At 33.1% G+C, this 18,135-nt stretch overlaps 1 protein-coding gene across 1 annotated transcript; it reads right to left on the bottom strand.

The window, feature by feature from the left end:
• Positions 1-1,419: 1,419 nt before the first annotated feature.
• LOC128158617 (interferon-induced protein 44-like) lies at positions 1,420-11,185 on the bottom strand. Its single transcript, XM_052821546.1, has 8 exons — positions 10,804-11,185; positions 10,271-10,469; positions 10,031-10,089; positions 9,356-9,510; positions 8,120-8,162; positions 7,605-7,751; positions 4,544-4,715; positions 1,420-3,466 (listed from the first exon to the last, which is right to left on the bottom strand). The coding sequence occupies exons 1-8, from the start codon at positions 11,143-11,145 to the stop codon at positions 3,204-3,206; spliced, it is 1,380 nt and encodes a 459-aa protein (XP_052677506.1). The 5' UTR covers positions 11,146-11,185; the 3' UTR covers positions 1,420-3,203.
• Between the last annotated feature and the right edge of the window lie 6,950 nt (positions 11,186-18,135).

Raw genomic sequence — 18,135 nt, 5'->3', positions numbered from 1 at the left:
TGAAGTGAAAATTCCAGTTTTATACCTAAAATGAATGTGTTTATGGTTAGGAACTGTTTATCTATGCTTAAAAAGAATATGAATATAGACAAATCATCTTGAAAAAGATTTTTTACTGGTAAATTGAACCTATGTAAACAAAAACAGGGCACGAGCCTTGTTTACATGACAAAGAATTGTGAGCCCTGTATCATGCTTAAAATTCAAAATTAAAACGACGGGCACCCAAATTTCATTTGATCATTAGAAATACATTCATATTTAAAAGCATTGTAAATAATAAAAACAGAAAAAATAAAATTTGACCAACATCGTGACCATGCCCCTTTAAGGTTCCTCGCCAGCTTCTTATAAGCTTTGTTCTAAATAAGTAATTAATTTATTTTCATTTAAGAAATCGTTTTAACTTTTGACACATAATTAGAAATAATGTCTATAATTATAAAAGCACTGTCTCAAATCTTTAAAGAAATATATTGTAGATTCATTAATCTGGTCTATACAGCAAAACTATACACCAACATGCAGTAGTTGATTGCATATATGTAAGTTATGAAAATCAACTCCCCAAATCAGTACATGGTTTGGAATGTCGACTTGTTGTTGTTAACACTCTACCTTTTACAGACCGCAAGTTGTCTTTCGCTTTTTTCTGATACAGAAATTATAAAGAGTAATCAGACTTGGTATTCCGGCGATTTGCAAAAATATATATTATAAATTAAAGATTTGCCATTTCTCTACATCATTTATTTAAGGTAATGATTCTATTATATCCGTAAATTTGATTACAATGCTAAAAACAAATGACCTGAATTACATTTTTTGCTGGTGTCTTTTCTTATTAAAATCTACAGGATGCAAATCTTCCCGTTTTGCACTTACACGTTCTTTATATTAAACATTAAAGCAGCATTGTAAAAGTTTAAAATGTTCAAAACCTAGATCAATATATTCAGTAATAGTCTGAGTGACTCGGGTGACTAATAGATGTATATTGACATTTTTGGTGCAATGTTCTTGAACAATTTAACGTAATGAAAATCCCTCATTTATAAAAAAAGGATATGCTCCATTTTTTTGAAAGTTATTTCCCCCTTTTACATAAGGCTACTTTGCAATGAACCTTCGGTTCAAGTGTATTAGTAAAAAGCTTTAATGAAACAAGAAAATATTACATATTAGGTTGTTTAAAAATTACACCTGGAATACTCTACACGACTTTCAAAAACCCATGAAATATGGGAAAGTTGCTTTTTCTGTTAATTCTATATAAAAACCACTGATGTCATGTATTTTTATGAATATACTATTAGAGTTAGATGAAGATTGAGAAAACGGTTTTTATATTTAATCATTTTTTTCTTTTATTAAAATCAAGCTCATTCACATGTTCATTATAACATCATCATCATCATCATCATCATACATCGCACATTTAGTGTCTACAAATAATTACCTATATCGTGGTAAATATCATTTCTAATACAACCAGTCATTTTTAGAACAGTATTTTGCATACACGGATTACTTTTCAAACTAAATAAGAGGTTTTTCTCTGATATTTTCTCATCCTTTAATTTACATTTCATCTTATATTTAAACATACTAAAGGCAATAAAAGCTATAAGGTTGTTTAAAAGCAGTGTTTTGTCTCTTACGTCAGCATAGAAACCCAGTAAATAATTTTCCAAGTAATATCAACTTTTAGAAAGGAGCTGACTTTCTCCCAGATAGTCTTGATAGTTTTACAGTCATATAGTAAATGTTTAGTATTTTCTTCATCTTCACATATTTCACATAACGGGGATACATCTTTATTCCACTTGCTTACATAAGCATTGTTGTTCAAAATACCATGTAACAATTTGTAGTTAAATTCTGATATTCTTTTCTCATACATACTCTTAATTTTAGACATATATACATTTTTCCAAATACAACTTTCTGTAATGTTAAATATCCTGTTCCATTTATCCTCTTGGATTGGTTTATGAAATTTCGTATCAATAAATATAGAGTAATAAAAATTGCTACATTTACATTTCTAAATGATTCTACAACAATGTCTTTAAACAAAAAATGTGCATCTTTTCTTATGTTAACATATTTTGCATATGAACAATCAAATTTTGTGTATATATTTAAACAGCTTTCTTAAGCATTAAATATTCACACAGGATATTTTTTTTTAATCAGTTTGTTTGAGAAATACATAATATCATACAACTCCCCTGTTTCGTCAAAAATAATCTTTACATACAAAATCTATTCATTTGTTATGATATCTGAAAAATACGGATTTAGTACAACCATAGTTGCTTCGAAAATGTAAATAAATTCAGCATTCTGCTACATGTATCTACGTTTATAAATCATTTATTCATATCAAATTATCGTGTTTTGCTTGAAAAGAAAATATCAAAACTATATAGTTTATGTAAAATTATAAAAGCTGCTTGATCCGATTTAATATCAAATTTTGTGCACGTTTTTAAACGATGGTTATGCTAAGTATATGTTTATTAATGGAAAAAGCAGTAGTTTTCTCAGTCAATTAATCCAACTTTCAATGAAAAAAAATATGTACAAAATTTGTTCACAAAACAAACGACATAAAAGGGTATTGCGTTATTTCGCCTAATGTTAAAATTCACCCCTGACGTCAAGACAGGCATGGTTGTATTACGACTTTTTTACGATCGCTATAAATAAAGGTCATAATGTTCAGGCAAACTACAAATAAACCTGTGTACGTTTTGCTAATATTTCTGAGGTTTTCTTTGTTTACAATCTATGTATAGCATGTGGGTTGTACAACTCCAATCTGTTTGGGGACGAAACCAAACGGTTCCTTTTCTAAACATCCCATGATGCCTTTTGGTTTGTTTTTTCGTCTGCCGAAAAGAAACTATTTTAATTTACTTTGAATATTTGTAACTTTGAAAGGAGACCGATTCTGCTGGTGTAAATAGGAGAACGTTCATAACTTTTGTAAAACAAATGGTTTATATGGAAAATTGTTTGATACTATGATAACAAAAACGGGACCAAGCAGCTTTAAGATAAAATTAAAGACAAGTAATAGCATTGATTAAAACTGGCTATTACAGAGTCAACTCTGCAATGCTAAAATGTATATAACACAATCACTTTAACATCATTTTATCCATTAAGTATCATTCAATTCTTCATCTAGTATGTTAGTAGCTTGCCAAATAATCGTCGGCAAAATTCAGTATTTGCCGGAGAGCTAACAAAGCTAGAATGTTGATGTCTTGTCGAAGCTCCATTTCTCTCTCGTAGTTTTTGACAGGAAGTATGTGAGCACGAGGAAGGCCCACGAGGTCCGCTGCCTTGTCGACCAGATCTCCGATGGCGGGAATAGAGAAAGTATTGGAGACGTTCCATTGCAAACCTTCGCAGATCTTGTCAATTTGTGTAAGAAGGACAACTTGTGGAATTCCTAAAACATATTTTTGATAGTAAAAAAAGTATTCTACATTTTCTTCAATTACCCTTTACAACTGCAAAATCATCAGAAATAAAGTATTATTTTTACATTTATAATTTAAAATATAATCATTTAATTTAAGTAACGAGCATTTGGAGATGCTTTTCAATTGCAAATTACCGCTAATTGTTAGAAAAGGGAAATTATAGTTGATATTTTTTAAAATATGTGAATTTTTGTTAATTTAATTATATGTATCAAAATGTAACAAAACAACATTGAGATGGTGACCATTTTTAGAGAGCCCCGCTTAAATTATGGACGAAAGAATGAAACGCATTTCAGAGAATTTTGCTTTGACCTTGACCTATATTTAGAAATTTTTCAGCTGGTATAAAACTTTTAATTCAATCTCATTACCCCTTACATACATACATACATTTATGTTCAACCTGAGCAAGATTAAGCAAATGGGAGATAATCTATGGTCTGAAACTGATTTTAAAGAAATCTGGTATGTCCTTCACATTGACTTGGTTCAAATTATAAAGTCACTGCATATCATTAACCCAAAAGCTCTGTAATGTGAAGTAGGAGTCAAATGGGACCAAGTCTAGAGTATATTTATGCTCTGAATAAGGAATTTTGCAATATCTAATATGACCTTGACACCTGACCTACAAATATCTTTCAACGTCATTACACACCCTGCTATCGTAGGCACTCTGTGAATGAAGTTTAAGCCAGATTGGACCAGAGAAAAAATATGTTCCGGACAACGATTTTTCATTTAATTCTGCTTTGACCTAGAAACATGGTTCAAGGTCACTGCACACCTTTTACCCAGAGGCACTCTGTGGGTGAAATATGAGCCCGATTGGGTCAAGGGGAGAGAAGATATGCTCCGAACAAGAGATCTCGGACGGACAGACGGACGGATGGATGGATTGACGGAAGGGCAGACTGGTCACTATAGGGTGCCATATCTCAGGAACAATCTTACATGTACGTCATTTCTTAGGAAAATTTAGTGACCATGCTTGTTAGTTATCATTGCTACATGTATGTAAAACTCAACTGATATCATACCTTTCTGATTAACTTTTGCTTGCAGTTTTTTTATTTTATCAATTATCGCCTGTGGGAAAATGTCTACGCTTGTGGCATCCATCACGATGACAACGATGTGAATTTTGTCTTTCAGTAATGGAGTTGCTACATAACCAGAACTATCAGAACTAAACTGCGTTGAAGAATTAAACTGAAAAAGATCAAAGCAATATGGATTAAAAGGTTTATCAAAGTGAGACAGTCAGTGGACAATTTCGCTGTTTATAGTATATTTTTCATGAAAGTCATAAACAAAGACATTAAATGCATCAATATTTTTTTCTATTGATATATTGATATCAATTTTAATTAATGAGAATGCTTTTAAGCTCACCTGAGCCAAAGGCTCAAATGAGCTTTTCTGATCACAATTTGTTCGTTGTCTGTCGTTGTCGTCGTTGTAAACTTTTCACATTTTCATCTTCTTCTCAAGAACCACTGGGCAGATTTCAACCAAATTTGGCACAAAGCACCATTAGGTGAAGGGTATTCAAGTTTGTTCAAATGAAGGGCCACGTCCTCTTTAAAGCAGAGATAATTGAGAATTATTGAAATTTTTTGGGTATTTTTCAAAAATCTTCTTCTCAAAAACTATTTGGCCTAAAAAGCTTAAACTTGTGTGGAAGCATACTCAGGTAGTGTAGATTGAAGTTTGTTCAAATCATGGTCCCCGAGGGTAGGGAGGGGCCACAAGAGGGGAATAAAGTTTTACATAGGAATATATAGAGAAAATCTTTAAAAATCTTCTACTCAAAAACTATTCGGCCTGAAAAGCTCAAATCAAAATGGAAGCATCCTCAGGTAGTGTAGATTCAAGTATGTTCAACTTATAGTCCCTGGGGGTAGGGTGGGGCCACAATGGGGGGGGGGGGTCAAGTTTTACATAGAAATATATAGAGAAAATCTTTCAAAATCCTCTTCTCAAAAACTATTAGGCCTGAAAAGCTCAAATTAAAATGGAAGCATCCTCAGATAGTGTAGATTTAAGTTTGTTCAAATAATGGTCCTTGGGGGTAGGGTGGGGCCACAAGTTGAGGTTAAAATTTTAAACGGGAATATATAGAGAAAATCTTTATAAAAATTTCTTTTAAAATCTATTTGGCCAAGAAAGCTCAAATTGGCGTGTTACCATCCTCAGATAATGTAGATGCTAGTTTGTTCAAATCATGGTCCCTTGGGATAGGGCGGGGCCATAATGGGGGATACATTTTTATATATAGAGAAAATCTTTAAAAATCTTCTTCTCAAAACTATTAAGTCAGGAAAGCCCAAATTTGAGTGGAAGCATCCCCAGATCGTATAGATTCAAGTTTGTTTAAATAATAGTCCAGGGTATGGTGAGGCCACAATGGGGGATGAATTTTTACATAGGAATATATAGAGAAAATCTTTAAAAATCTTCTTCTCAAAAACTATTCGGCCTGAAAAGCTCAAATTAAAATGGAAGCATCCTCAGATAGTGTAGATTCAAGTTTGTTCAAATAATGGTCCCTGGGGGTAGGCTGGGGCCACAAGTTGAGGATGAAATTTTAAACGGGAATATATAGAGAAAATCTTTATAAAAATTTCTTTTAAAATCTTTTTGGCCAAGAAAGCTCAAATTGGCGTGTAACCATCCTCATATAACGTAGATTCAAGTTTGTTCAAATCATGGTCCCTTCGGATAGGGCGGGGCCATAATGGGGGATACATTTTTATATATAGAGAAAATCTTTAAACAATCTTTTTCTCAAAACTATTAAGCCAGGAAAGCCCAAATTTGAGTAGAAGCATCCCCAGATCGTATAGATTCAAGATGTTTAAATAATAGTCCAGGGGTATGGTGAGGCCACAATGGGGGATGAATTTTTACATAGGAATATATAGAGAAAATCTTTAAAAATCTTCATTTTAAAGACTATTTGGCCAGAAAAAGCTTAAACTTGTATAGAGGAATCCTGGGGTTGTGTAAATTCAAGTTTGCAAGACAGTCCCTAGTGATAAGGCGGGGCCGTGATGGCGGTTTGAATTTTTACATAGGAATATATAAAGAAAATCTTTAAAAATATTCGGGGAAAGTTTTCGGTCCAAAACTTAGTACTTAGTGTGAAAGCACAGGTTATGCAGATTTAAGTTTGATGAAACCATGATTCCCTAGAGAAAAGTGGGGCCACGAAATGGGGGGGGGGGGGGTATATAGGAATAGAGAAAATAGGTACAACAACAAAAAGGGCTTGGTATTTACCTCAAAAAAGAGATGGATAAAAAATGGCAGATTTTCAGTTTTTTAGCAACATTTATTGTACTTAGTTGTCAAGATATTTTGATACTGTAATGCTAATTTGATCAGAATTAAGGCAATTGTTGCTCAGGTGAGCGATGTGGCCCCTGGGCCTCTTGTTTGTAACCCGATTATAATTATACATGTTTTGTCATCATGGAGCTCGGTAGCTTTCAAAATATGACACCAAGATGACGTACGCACAGTTTCTCTAAACATTATAGTTACGCTAAGCTACTATATTGAGGTTTAATCTTTTATAACTTTAGGCCAAATGAATTGAAATTGAAATTACTCTCGATATTATAATATGTTTTATTATTTACAGAACACAAAATTTGGCCGTGCAACATGACCTCATTTTTTGAATTGAAAAAAAACCCTACTTTTAGATGGACAATAATATATTTAATATTTTGAATTTATCAAGTGCAATGAAATTTTTGAAATACACGCATTTTGTATTCCAAATTTGGTGATGATATGACGCCTAGTTAAAAAGCAATGGAAAAAGTCTTCACATTTTGGTAATGGATTTCGTAGAATAATATTGCATTTCTCTTTTAAGAAGAAGACACAAACTATTCTATCAATCTAACGTTTTCAACTACTCTACCCGTAAGCCTTGTAAACAAGATGCTTTGAAAGCTTCAAGATGTTCACCATAAACTAGATTTGATATGCAGACCAATAATTAGGGATAGTTTTAGAACAAGTCACAACACATTAAAACATGTATCAAACATTCCCTAGACAATTTTAAAGAATTCTATTTTATACCAAATACTTGTCCGGCATGTTTCCATCGAGGATGTAAGAGAATTCTGTGGGATCTATTCCATCATCAATTTCCAGACCCTTCGTATCGCACAACTTAAAGTTTAAAGGTGGTCCTGATCTTCCCTTCTTCACGTCATAGTTTCTAAACTGCATTGACGAGTAGCAAAAGTCAACTACTAGTATATTATCACTTCTTTTAAGCAAAATGTTATTACAACGACAGAGGTTAAATATAAATGCAATGCTATGAAAAAAAAATTATAAGACAATTAAAAAGTTTCCTTACTACATAAATATGTGAGCACATATCCTCCAATTTGAAATCTACTAAAATTCCATTTGATTATAGTGTACCTTTATCAACATTATAATCGACAGAATTCCCATACCACCTTCAAATCATTTTTGAGCACGTTTATATTACACCATTTCCTTAAACTGTTACCAAATATTTAATGCATTGACACAGCACGCGTAATTGAATGCGATTGCCTTTATACAATACTGATCTCCACCTTGGTTGTCAGGCTTTTCCCCGTTGATCCAGACGGAGCCTGGCTTGATACAGTGGTAGCAACGTTATTGTTGACAAACGACACGCACGTTTCTGATACACGAACGATCACGCACGATACACGAACGATCACGCACGATACACGGACGATCACTAACTTACTGAATTTTCACGATACACGAACAAAAACGATAAAGCACGCAACCGAACGATTCTACACCATTAAACACGCAAAATCAAAATTAATTTTTAAGATTAGTATTAAGAAAACGTATTGCTTTAATTTGTATTGCTTTATGTTTGTGTTTTATTAAAAAGCGGCATGTACAGAAGCAATGCACTGTTTTATATCTTACGAGTAAACATAAGTATTTTACGATTTAACACTTTTAAACATCCATACAAAAAAAAATATATGATTCAAACACAAATTAATTTTTTTTGTCTCCATAACGAATAATAACTTAAGTGTAAATGAAATGAAGATAATGCATTAACTATACGAAATTATTTACATACGGGTTGACTGTTTATGTAATCCAGTTCCCTTACGTACGATTTGATTATGCGGGATAGAGGTAAATTTGTCACCTTGTTCCATGGAATTTCGATTTACCACATTGAATATTTTCATTATTCACAGTAAATATTTTTTTCTAAATTTTAAAGCATCTATAAAAAAAATTATTTCGAACAAATATTCAGATAGGAATGCGTATCGTATTTTCATTTGAAAGAAAAACGTTGGGGATAATCGTTTAGTTTAAAACGGGGAGTGGGTAAGCTTGACTGCTTTCATTCAACGTGCCGCTATTGCTAATATGATTGAAATTATGTGTCAAGACACAGTGGATGCTTGATAGAGGCTGACTATAACATTATGCAAAACTAACTCGACCGAACAAAGGATTGAATGAGCTGTGGAAATACTTGATAAATGTATTTAACCATGAAAGATAGAATGAATGTTAACAACTGTTTATGTTCTTCTATGGAAAAAAGTTTAAAATTCACACTGTTTTACAAAAACTACTTGTCGTTGTTTGAAGAATAAATCCTGACGTTCCGTAAAAAAAGTTACAAACCGAAAAAACCGCACGATCACGCACGAACACGCACGATAAAAAACGCAAACTATTTTTCCTGATACACGCACGATCCCGCACGTTACACGAACGATCACCCACGTTACACGAACTATTTAACACGATTGGCTTGTCAACAATAACGTTGTTACCACTGTATGGCTCCTTTGAATATTGAGATGATGGTGTTGATGAAACTAGACTTCCCAGCCTTCACTTGACCGGTAAGAAGCACTTTGACTTGCTCTACCCCAGTTTCTTCCAACGGGGTGTATTCTTCCACGTCTCTTTTCAACTCTTGCATGTACTATGTGATGAACAAAACAATAGAATTTTTGGAAAAGGGAGAGAACATGACTTAATATTCAGATCTTGTGTTAAAAATTGTGTTCTTTCACTACTGTACCATTCATTATTAGGGTATTATACGTTTGTCATTTATCGTTTATTTATCATATATTAATGTGTGTATTGAACATTATTCCAGACCAATCTTTAAGCCCCTTCAAAAATGAACCCTGTCCGTTTTGACATAGAAATGAAAAAAAAACTGGTATTACTCAGATTATTGAGAAATGTCGAAATACAATCTTTTGTTTATTTTGAATGATAAAGAAACAACCCACTATAAAGGAGCAATCTCATTTCGAAAAATATCCTGTCTTCGTGCGAATGTGCACTTCAACGAACATGACTTGTATCACACAGTTATTCAGACCTCGCAATGTTTGATCTAACTGACTATAAAGTTAACAAGATTATATGATTATATATATAATGACTAATTTTGGCTAAAACTTTCTTGTGATAAGTTTCAGCCATCTTACCTGGTTATCAAATTTAGATGTAACTCTCCAGGAATGTGAAGTCAGTTGAAATTCTCCCTCTTAAAAGAACAGTGAAAATTGCGGATCAAAATGTTCACATTTTGTTCCTTATAAACAGTTTTTACTATACAAAGAAATGTACTGTTGTCGTGGCCGGTTATAATTTTCTTATTAGTAGAAACAGAAAATAACATAAAGTTTTGGATAAATATCAAAATTTTGTACTTGTTGTATACTCACCATCGACTTTGTAAACTTCAATGTCGTGCACTTCCAGGCTATCATTGGTAAATGCAGAAATATCAGTACTTTTCATATCATAAACAGTGCCTACTTTTGCGGTCGTTAATGTGTAAACTCCGTTTGACGGATTTATCTTACCTGTAAAATACGGCATGTTTGGATCTCCTCTTCCAAATACCGGCCCGGAGGACAATCGCAACTTCTCGGGCCTTTCCGGCAAGCTCGGAAAAACACCTCGAATGTATTACCTAGGCGTCCATGACAACCCCCCTTTTTGTAAAACTTGATATAAATAGAACACATTTTAAGATCTGTTGAGATGTGAGTTATTACTTCATTAAAGTAAACGATATACACTAAAATATAACACAGAAGCGGCATACAAGACTGTCTAGCCGATACTTATTTTAATGGGAAGCGACTCCATTTTGTATAAAATTCTAACATCCGGTGATGTTAATACATTCGAGGTGTTTTTCCGAGCTTGCCGGAAAGGCCCGAGAAGTTGCGATTGGCCCGGAGGATTGACAACAGGCAATTGCATTTGCGTACTTATCTGCTTTGATTGGAAACTTGTTATTTACACTTTTCCCATTATATCTAACTTGAAAAAGGAAAGCTTTTTCATCGTGTGCACCGAATTCGGTTCCAGCACCCAGCCAGCTCTGTGACGTGTAACCCCCGTACACTGTACCCTTGGTGTTGTAGATTACAGTAATGGAGGGTCCCTGGGAGTCACACTTGGTGTGAAAGGTCCAGGCGCTAACTCCATCTCTGCTGACTTTGTAAAGAAGCGTTAATCGTAGCCTCGAGCTCCCACCAATCATCTGCTTTAAAGATTGTTGTTCTTCAGGCTGTAGGGGTATTGCCATGTTCTCCTCTTTCACTCTGCGAAAGTCTTAAACTGTATAGGACTGTATATTACTTTCGTTTTATTCCGGAAACTAACGGGAAAACCTTAATAGGCTACTAAATTTAGATTATTAATTTTTTATTTGCAAATACTTCTTTATGTTGTTGCCTGTTAAGGATTTTATCAAGTGCTTACATATTTTTTTTTATAAGATTATTGACTTGGATATTTTTATGTTATCAAAATGATTACTGCGAGAACCCTTTATTTGATGTTAAATGACTGTGGTATTTCAAACGTTGAAATAAACTTTACAAGCCAACGATTTATCTATCAAATTGATAAGAAAACCAGGTATTTCACATAAAAAATTACACGTTTCGCTGTTATTTCAAGTTTAAAGAAGCCCAACGTTTTTAACCTTCAAGTTATATGGACAGATAAGAGTAATGTATCTGCGAGAAAAGGTTCTAGAAAGAATCTAATGGAAAGTGATAACGCTACTGCGCATAAAAAACAAGAGTTGTGTTTCAAAATTAAATTTGCAATTTGCAATTAATGAATACATAACAATAACAATAAACTAGATACGATCTCGTTACGAGTAACGAGTAGGTCTTCCTTGCGATTTCTGTTTTTAATCATACCATGAATAATCGATTTAATTTTAGAATTACCCCCCCCCCCCCCCACACACACACACACACACACTTTCAGATAATGTATACAAATCCCTAATTACGTAATAAATGGGTGTTGCAATGAGTTTTCCAGATAGATATTGCTACAATTAACAACTTTGCTTTTATAATGCATTACGAAATCTTAATCGTTTTTATGTAATTTGTAATATACTTTACGAGTTTCTTGCCCCCCCCCCCCCCAAAAAAAGGGGGCCAGCCCCTTTTTCTTGATTTCTTTGAAAAGGTCTTGAGAATACTAACAATTTTTGTTCTTACACCCATCTAAAATTGTTGATCATTTTTGAGATACAAATGTATGAATATTTTAGGGGCCAGCCCTCTAGATCCTTAATGGTTACAGGAATTCGTGTTTTGATAAGTGGAATCGATTTAAATCATAAATTTAAACATTTTCTCTTCTATCATGTCTAACAAAAAATGTCTACTTCTCTAGTTATATTGCGTCAAAGTTTAAGTACTTTGGCCCCTAAAAATCCCTAATTACGTAATAAATGGGCGTTTCAATAATTTTTTCTAATAGATATAGGTACGATCAACAACTTTGCTTCTATATTGCATTACAAAATCTTTATCGTTTTTAAGTTATTTGTAATAGAGTTTAAGAGTGCCTTGGCCCCTTAATAAAGGGGCCAGCCCCTTTTTATTGATTTTGTTGGAAAGAGCTTTTGATTCTCTACCACTTTTGTAATATATGTCTAAACAAAATATCAACTGATAAAAAGATATAAATCAAAACGGGTGAAAATTTTGAATGAAAATTCGTGCCCAATTTTCGTGCCCGGGCGAGCTCCAAGAAATGGCGCAACAGGCATTAAACAACTACATGCTGCACAACTTCAAACTATAGTCTACCTATCCTGAAAATTTCATATTCAAATCTCTTATGGTTTCCGAGTTTATAGCTGCACAAAATGGGTCGTCAAAAATTACAAAATGGCCGACAATTCGGTACCGGAAGTGACTACGAAAAAATTAAGAAAAATGTATGAAGTTTAGATCACGCCCAACAATCTGTGAAAAAATGGTTGAGATCGGTCGAATAGATTTCGAGAAATCTCGTGCACAAAATTTGGAAAAAAAAAATAATAATAACTAGATACGATCTCGTTACGAGTAACGAGTAGGTCTTCCGTTCAATTTTTAAACGATACGATTAAGATATCAATGAAATTTCAGAATTTCCCCCTCAACCACTCCCTTTCAGATAATGCATACGATTGTCAATATCCCTTGAAATGTTTAACAAAGAATTTTACTTTTTCACGTAAGCACATTAAGGATTTAAGATTTTAGTCCCCTAAAATCCTTAATGACGTCATCAATTGATTTGGCAATGAGTTTTACAAACTGATATTGCTACGACCAACAACTTTGTTTCTGTAATGCAATACGACATCTTGATCGTATTTAAGGTATGTATAATAGACTTTACGAGTGCCTTGGCCCCTAATTTAAGGGGCAAGCCCCTTTTTCTTGAGTTAATTCAAAAGGTCTCACGGATACTAACATTTTTTGTTCTTACACTTATCTAGAATTGTTCTTCACTTTTAAAATACAAATGATTGAATATTATAGGGGCCAGCCCTCTATATCCCTAATGGGGACAGACATTGGTGCTTTGATTAATGGAATCGATTAGAATCATAAATGCAAACATTTTCTCTTTTACAATGCTTAACAAAATATGTCTCCTTTTCTAGATATATTGCGTCAAAGTTTAAGTACTTTGGCCCCTAAAAATCCCTTATTACGTAATAAATGGGCGTGGCAATGATTTTACCTGATATATATTGTTTCGATCAACAACTTTGCTTCTATAATGCATTACAAAATCTTAATCTTTTTAAGGTATGTGTAATAGAGTTTACGAGTGTCTTGGCCCCTAATTTAAGGGGCCAGCCCCTTTTTCTAGAGTTCATTCGAAAGGTCTCACGAATAATAACTTTTTTTGTTCTTACACTTATCTAGAATTGTTGTTCATTTTTTAGATACAAATAATTGAATAGTTAAGGGGCCAGCCCTCTAGATCCTTAATGGGGACAGACAGTGGTGTTTTGATAAATGGAATCGATTAGAATCATAGATGCAAACATTTTCTCTTTTACAATGCTTAACAAAATATGTCTCCTTTTCTAGATATATTGCGTCAAAGTTTAAGTACTTTGGCCCCTAAAAATCCCTTATTACATCATAAATGGGCGTGGCAATGATTTTACCTGATATATATTGTTACGATCAACAACTTTGCTTCTATAATGCATTACAAAATCTTTATCTATATAAGGTATGTGTAATAGACTTTACGAGTGTCTTGGCCCCTAATTTGAGGGGCCAGCCCCTTTTTCTTGAGTTCATTCGAAAGGTCTCACGAATAATAACATTTTTTGTTCTTACACTTAACTAGAATTGTTCTTCATTTTTTTAGATACAAATGATTGAATATTATAGGGGCCAGCCCTTTATATCCTTAATGGGGACAGACATTGGTGCTTTGATTAATGGAATCGATTAGAATCATAAATGCAAACATTTTCTCTTTTACAATGCTTAACAAAATATGTCTCCTTTTCTAGATATATTGCGTCAAAGTTTAAGTACTTTGGCCCCTAAAAATCCCTTATTACGTAATAAAGGGGCGTGGCAATGATTTTACCTGATATATATTGTTTCGATCAACAACTTTGCTTCTGTAATGCATTACAAAATCTTTATCTTTTAAAGGTATGTGTAATAGACTTTACGAGTGTCTTGGCCCCTAATTTAAGGGGCCAGTCCCTTTTTCTTGAGTTCATTCGAAAGGTCTCACGAATAATAACATTTTTTGTTCTTACACTTATCTAGAATTGTTCATTTTTTAAGATACAAATGATTGAATAGTTAAGGGGTCAGCCCTCTAGATCCTTAATGGGGACAGACAGTGGTGTTTTGATAAATGGAATCGATTAGAATCATAGATGCAAACATTTTCTCTTCTACAATGCTTAACAAAATATGTCTCCTTTTCTAGATATATTGCGTCAAAGTTTAAGTACTTTGGCCCCTAAAAATCCCTAATTACGTCATAAATGGGCGTGGCTTTGATTTTTTTCTGATATATATTGTTACGATCAACAACTTAGCTTCTATAATGCATAACAACATTTTTATAGTTTTTTAGTTATTTGTAATAGAGTTTACAAGTGTCTTGGCCCCTAATTTAAGGGGCCAGCCCCTTTTTCTTGATTTTGTTGGAAAGAACTTTTGATTATCTACTACTTTTGTTTATATGTCTTAACAAAATATCAACTGATAAAAAGATACAGATCAATACGTTTGAAAATTTTGAATAAAAATTCGTACCAAATTTTCGTGCCCGGACGAGCTCCAAGAAATGGCGCCATTGGCGTAAAACAACATAATAGTGCACAACTTCAAACTATCGACTACCTATCCTGAAAATTTCTTAGTCATATCTCTGATAGTTTCTGAGATCAGCTCTGCACAAAATAGGTCGTAAAAATTACAAAATGGCCGATAAATCAGTACCGGAAGTGACGACAGGAAAAATCTCAAAAACGTATTAAGTTAACATCAAGTCCCATCTTCTTTGAAAAAAATAGTTGAAATCGGTTGAACAGTTTTCGAGAAATCTCGTGCACAAAATTTGGAAAAAAAAATAATAAGAAACAGTACGAAAACTATAAGGTCTTCCGTTGGAAACGTAAGACCTTAATAATAAGAAACAGTACGAAAACAATAAGGTCTTCCGCTGGAAACGGAAGACCTTAATGACTTCTATATTTTTTTAATGTTACACAAACACATTTACTTTTCATTCGGCTGATAGATTTGATGCTTAACCAGATTACACTAATACTGAAAGCACGGTTTATGAGTGACCGTGAAAGTTATTGTGTACAGGTAAAGGGATTCGAGGCCTCTATTTCGTGTAGTCTTAGGGTTCCATCCACCAGTCCATCTATGTAGATATAATTATGCATTGTCTTATGTTTTACAATTTTTATTTTGTTAAATTTGAAGACATTCTTTTGAAATAAAGACACTTTTGTTATTCTTAAGAATTAATTAAACCGCATATTTAAGGCGTTTAACATTCTACAGAGAAGTTTGCATTTATTTCCTGGGTGTTTTATGTTTGTTTGAGTGAAGCGAATTAAAACATAAATTACGTATGACGGTAATGATGCATTTTGTTTTCATAAAGAAAATTATCTTAAAAATTAATAAAATTATCTACTTTTTATTTTTCCGTCATCATTGGCGTTTCAGATATCGAAATATATATCTGAGTTATAACAAACATGTATAAGTCAATAACCGCAGGTATTTGTAAACATATTTATACTGCCATGATGATCGTGATCATTCGCAGTTGTTAAATTTAAGAATTTCTTATAGTCACATTATCTAGAGTTATCACTCTTTATTCATTTTAGCTCACCTGAGCTGAATAGCTCAAGCGAGCTATTCTGATCACATTTTGTCCGTCTGTCCGTCTGTAAACTTTTTACATTTTGAACTTCTTCTCATAAACCGTTTGGCAAATTTCAACCAAATTTGGCAAATAGGAATTCTTATGGGATGGCAAATATAAATTGCAAAAATAAAAGACTGATCTTCATTCAAAGTACCTTGAAACTGTCAAAAAGGGGTGCATTTTTAAAAATCTTCTCAAGAACTACTGAGTCAAATTCAATGTAATTTAGCATAAATAATCCTTATGGAAAGGAAAATATAAATTTTTAAAATTATGGGCTAATTCTGTTTCAAATCTGATTTTTTACGAAAATAATAATAAAGGAAAGGCATGTTTCAATCAGTTATAGCTTTGGGTTCCATGAGTCTTGGTAAAATGGGTAAGCCAACCCGGGCCGGAGCAAAACAAAAGATTGGCGGTTATTAATCTGCCAGTATCATTAAATTTATCAGGATATTTTACGTACCAGTATATATGTATTCTACGTAAATATTGCTGCAAAACAATGCGTTGTTTGGAATTGACGATAGCCGATCTACCTGGCTTTTAATTTGCCCCGGCCGGGTTTGCCTACCCATTATACCAAGATTCGTATTCCATACTTCACTTCTAAAACGAGGTTCTTTGTTTAAAGCAAAATACATTGGTGCAGATTTTGTAAAGTAAATTGGGGTTAAATAATTCAATGCGATGACAATTTTCACATATGACGCTGGTGTTAGCTTGTTTTGATTTTCGTTTCGTTTTCAGTATTTATGGTTTGTAATCTGGGAACTAACGCCTGTATTTTGTAATTTTTACGTATTAAATCAGAGTCATTGGTAAATCAGTCAGTAAACTGTTTACCTGCGCAAATTAAGCAAAATCTGATGTAATAAAAAAGTATTAAAATACAATTCATTCTATCGGTTATTCGTTATGATCTTTTGCGTAATGGTAGATTAATGCAATATGTTTTTTCGGTTTAAATAGAGTTTAATATTGCTGACGGAAATATGTAGGTATATATATGTTCATTTTGAAAGATAAATTGTGCTCTTTATTTGTTATAGTGCATGTTTCTTATGTTTAATTGTTTATAATTTCTATTTACTTACCATATATGAGTGTTAAGCTTCGAATTATAAGCAAGATACAGAGATTTACTCACAATTCTATGTTTGTACACAGATCTGAGACCATTCTTTTTTCCCATTTTAAATGCTGAATAGAATATACCAATGCAAGTTAAAAATCTTAAGCTGAATGTAATAAACTCATGTGAACAAAATATGACTCAAGCCTAGCAGAATGGTGAGCTCTTTATCTTGCTTATAAATCTACGATTGACGCTGAAATTTTGGCTGATCATTAGAAATGTCTCACTAAATATTAAATACTTGTACCAAAAAATTAAAGGATGATATGCTGTATATCTCTGGGTCCCCTCTTTATACAATGAATAATATTAAATCTACATCAATTTTGATAGTTTTTCAGACTCGAGTAAATAAAAACGACACACGACACCGTTAAGCAGTTTCCATAGTTCTGACACATTTCTGTTGCGGGAATAAGAAAATATTACAGCAGAAAATTATCCTGGTTTGTAGCCGTTTGTTAATTTTGAAAAAAGATGAAAATAATCGGTGAGCCATAGTTAAATAGAGTGATGTGCCTGTCACTACTGTAACTTTGATTTTTATAGCTCTTTAACATGTCACGTGACAACATTTTTCATTCCAGTGTATTCATCAATCAAGTTATAGTAAGTTAAGGTAAGAGTAAAGTCACACGAGTTTACGCCAGGTTAAAAACAGCCATTTAATCATAATGGACAAGCCAAATT

This window comes from Crassostrea angulata, chromosome 8 (assembly GCF_025612915.1).
Source record: "Crassostrea angulata isolate pt1a10 chromosome 8, ASM2561291v2, whole genome shotgun sequence".
In the NCBI taxonomy this organism is placed as follows: domain Eukaryota; kingdom Metazoa; phylum Mollusca; class Bivalvia; order Ostreida; family Ostreidae; genus Magallana; species Magallana angulata.
The sequence above is the reverse complement of the archived record's forward strand: the minus strand, read 5'-3'. Positions and strand labels throughout refer to the sequence as shown.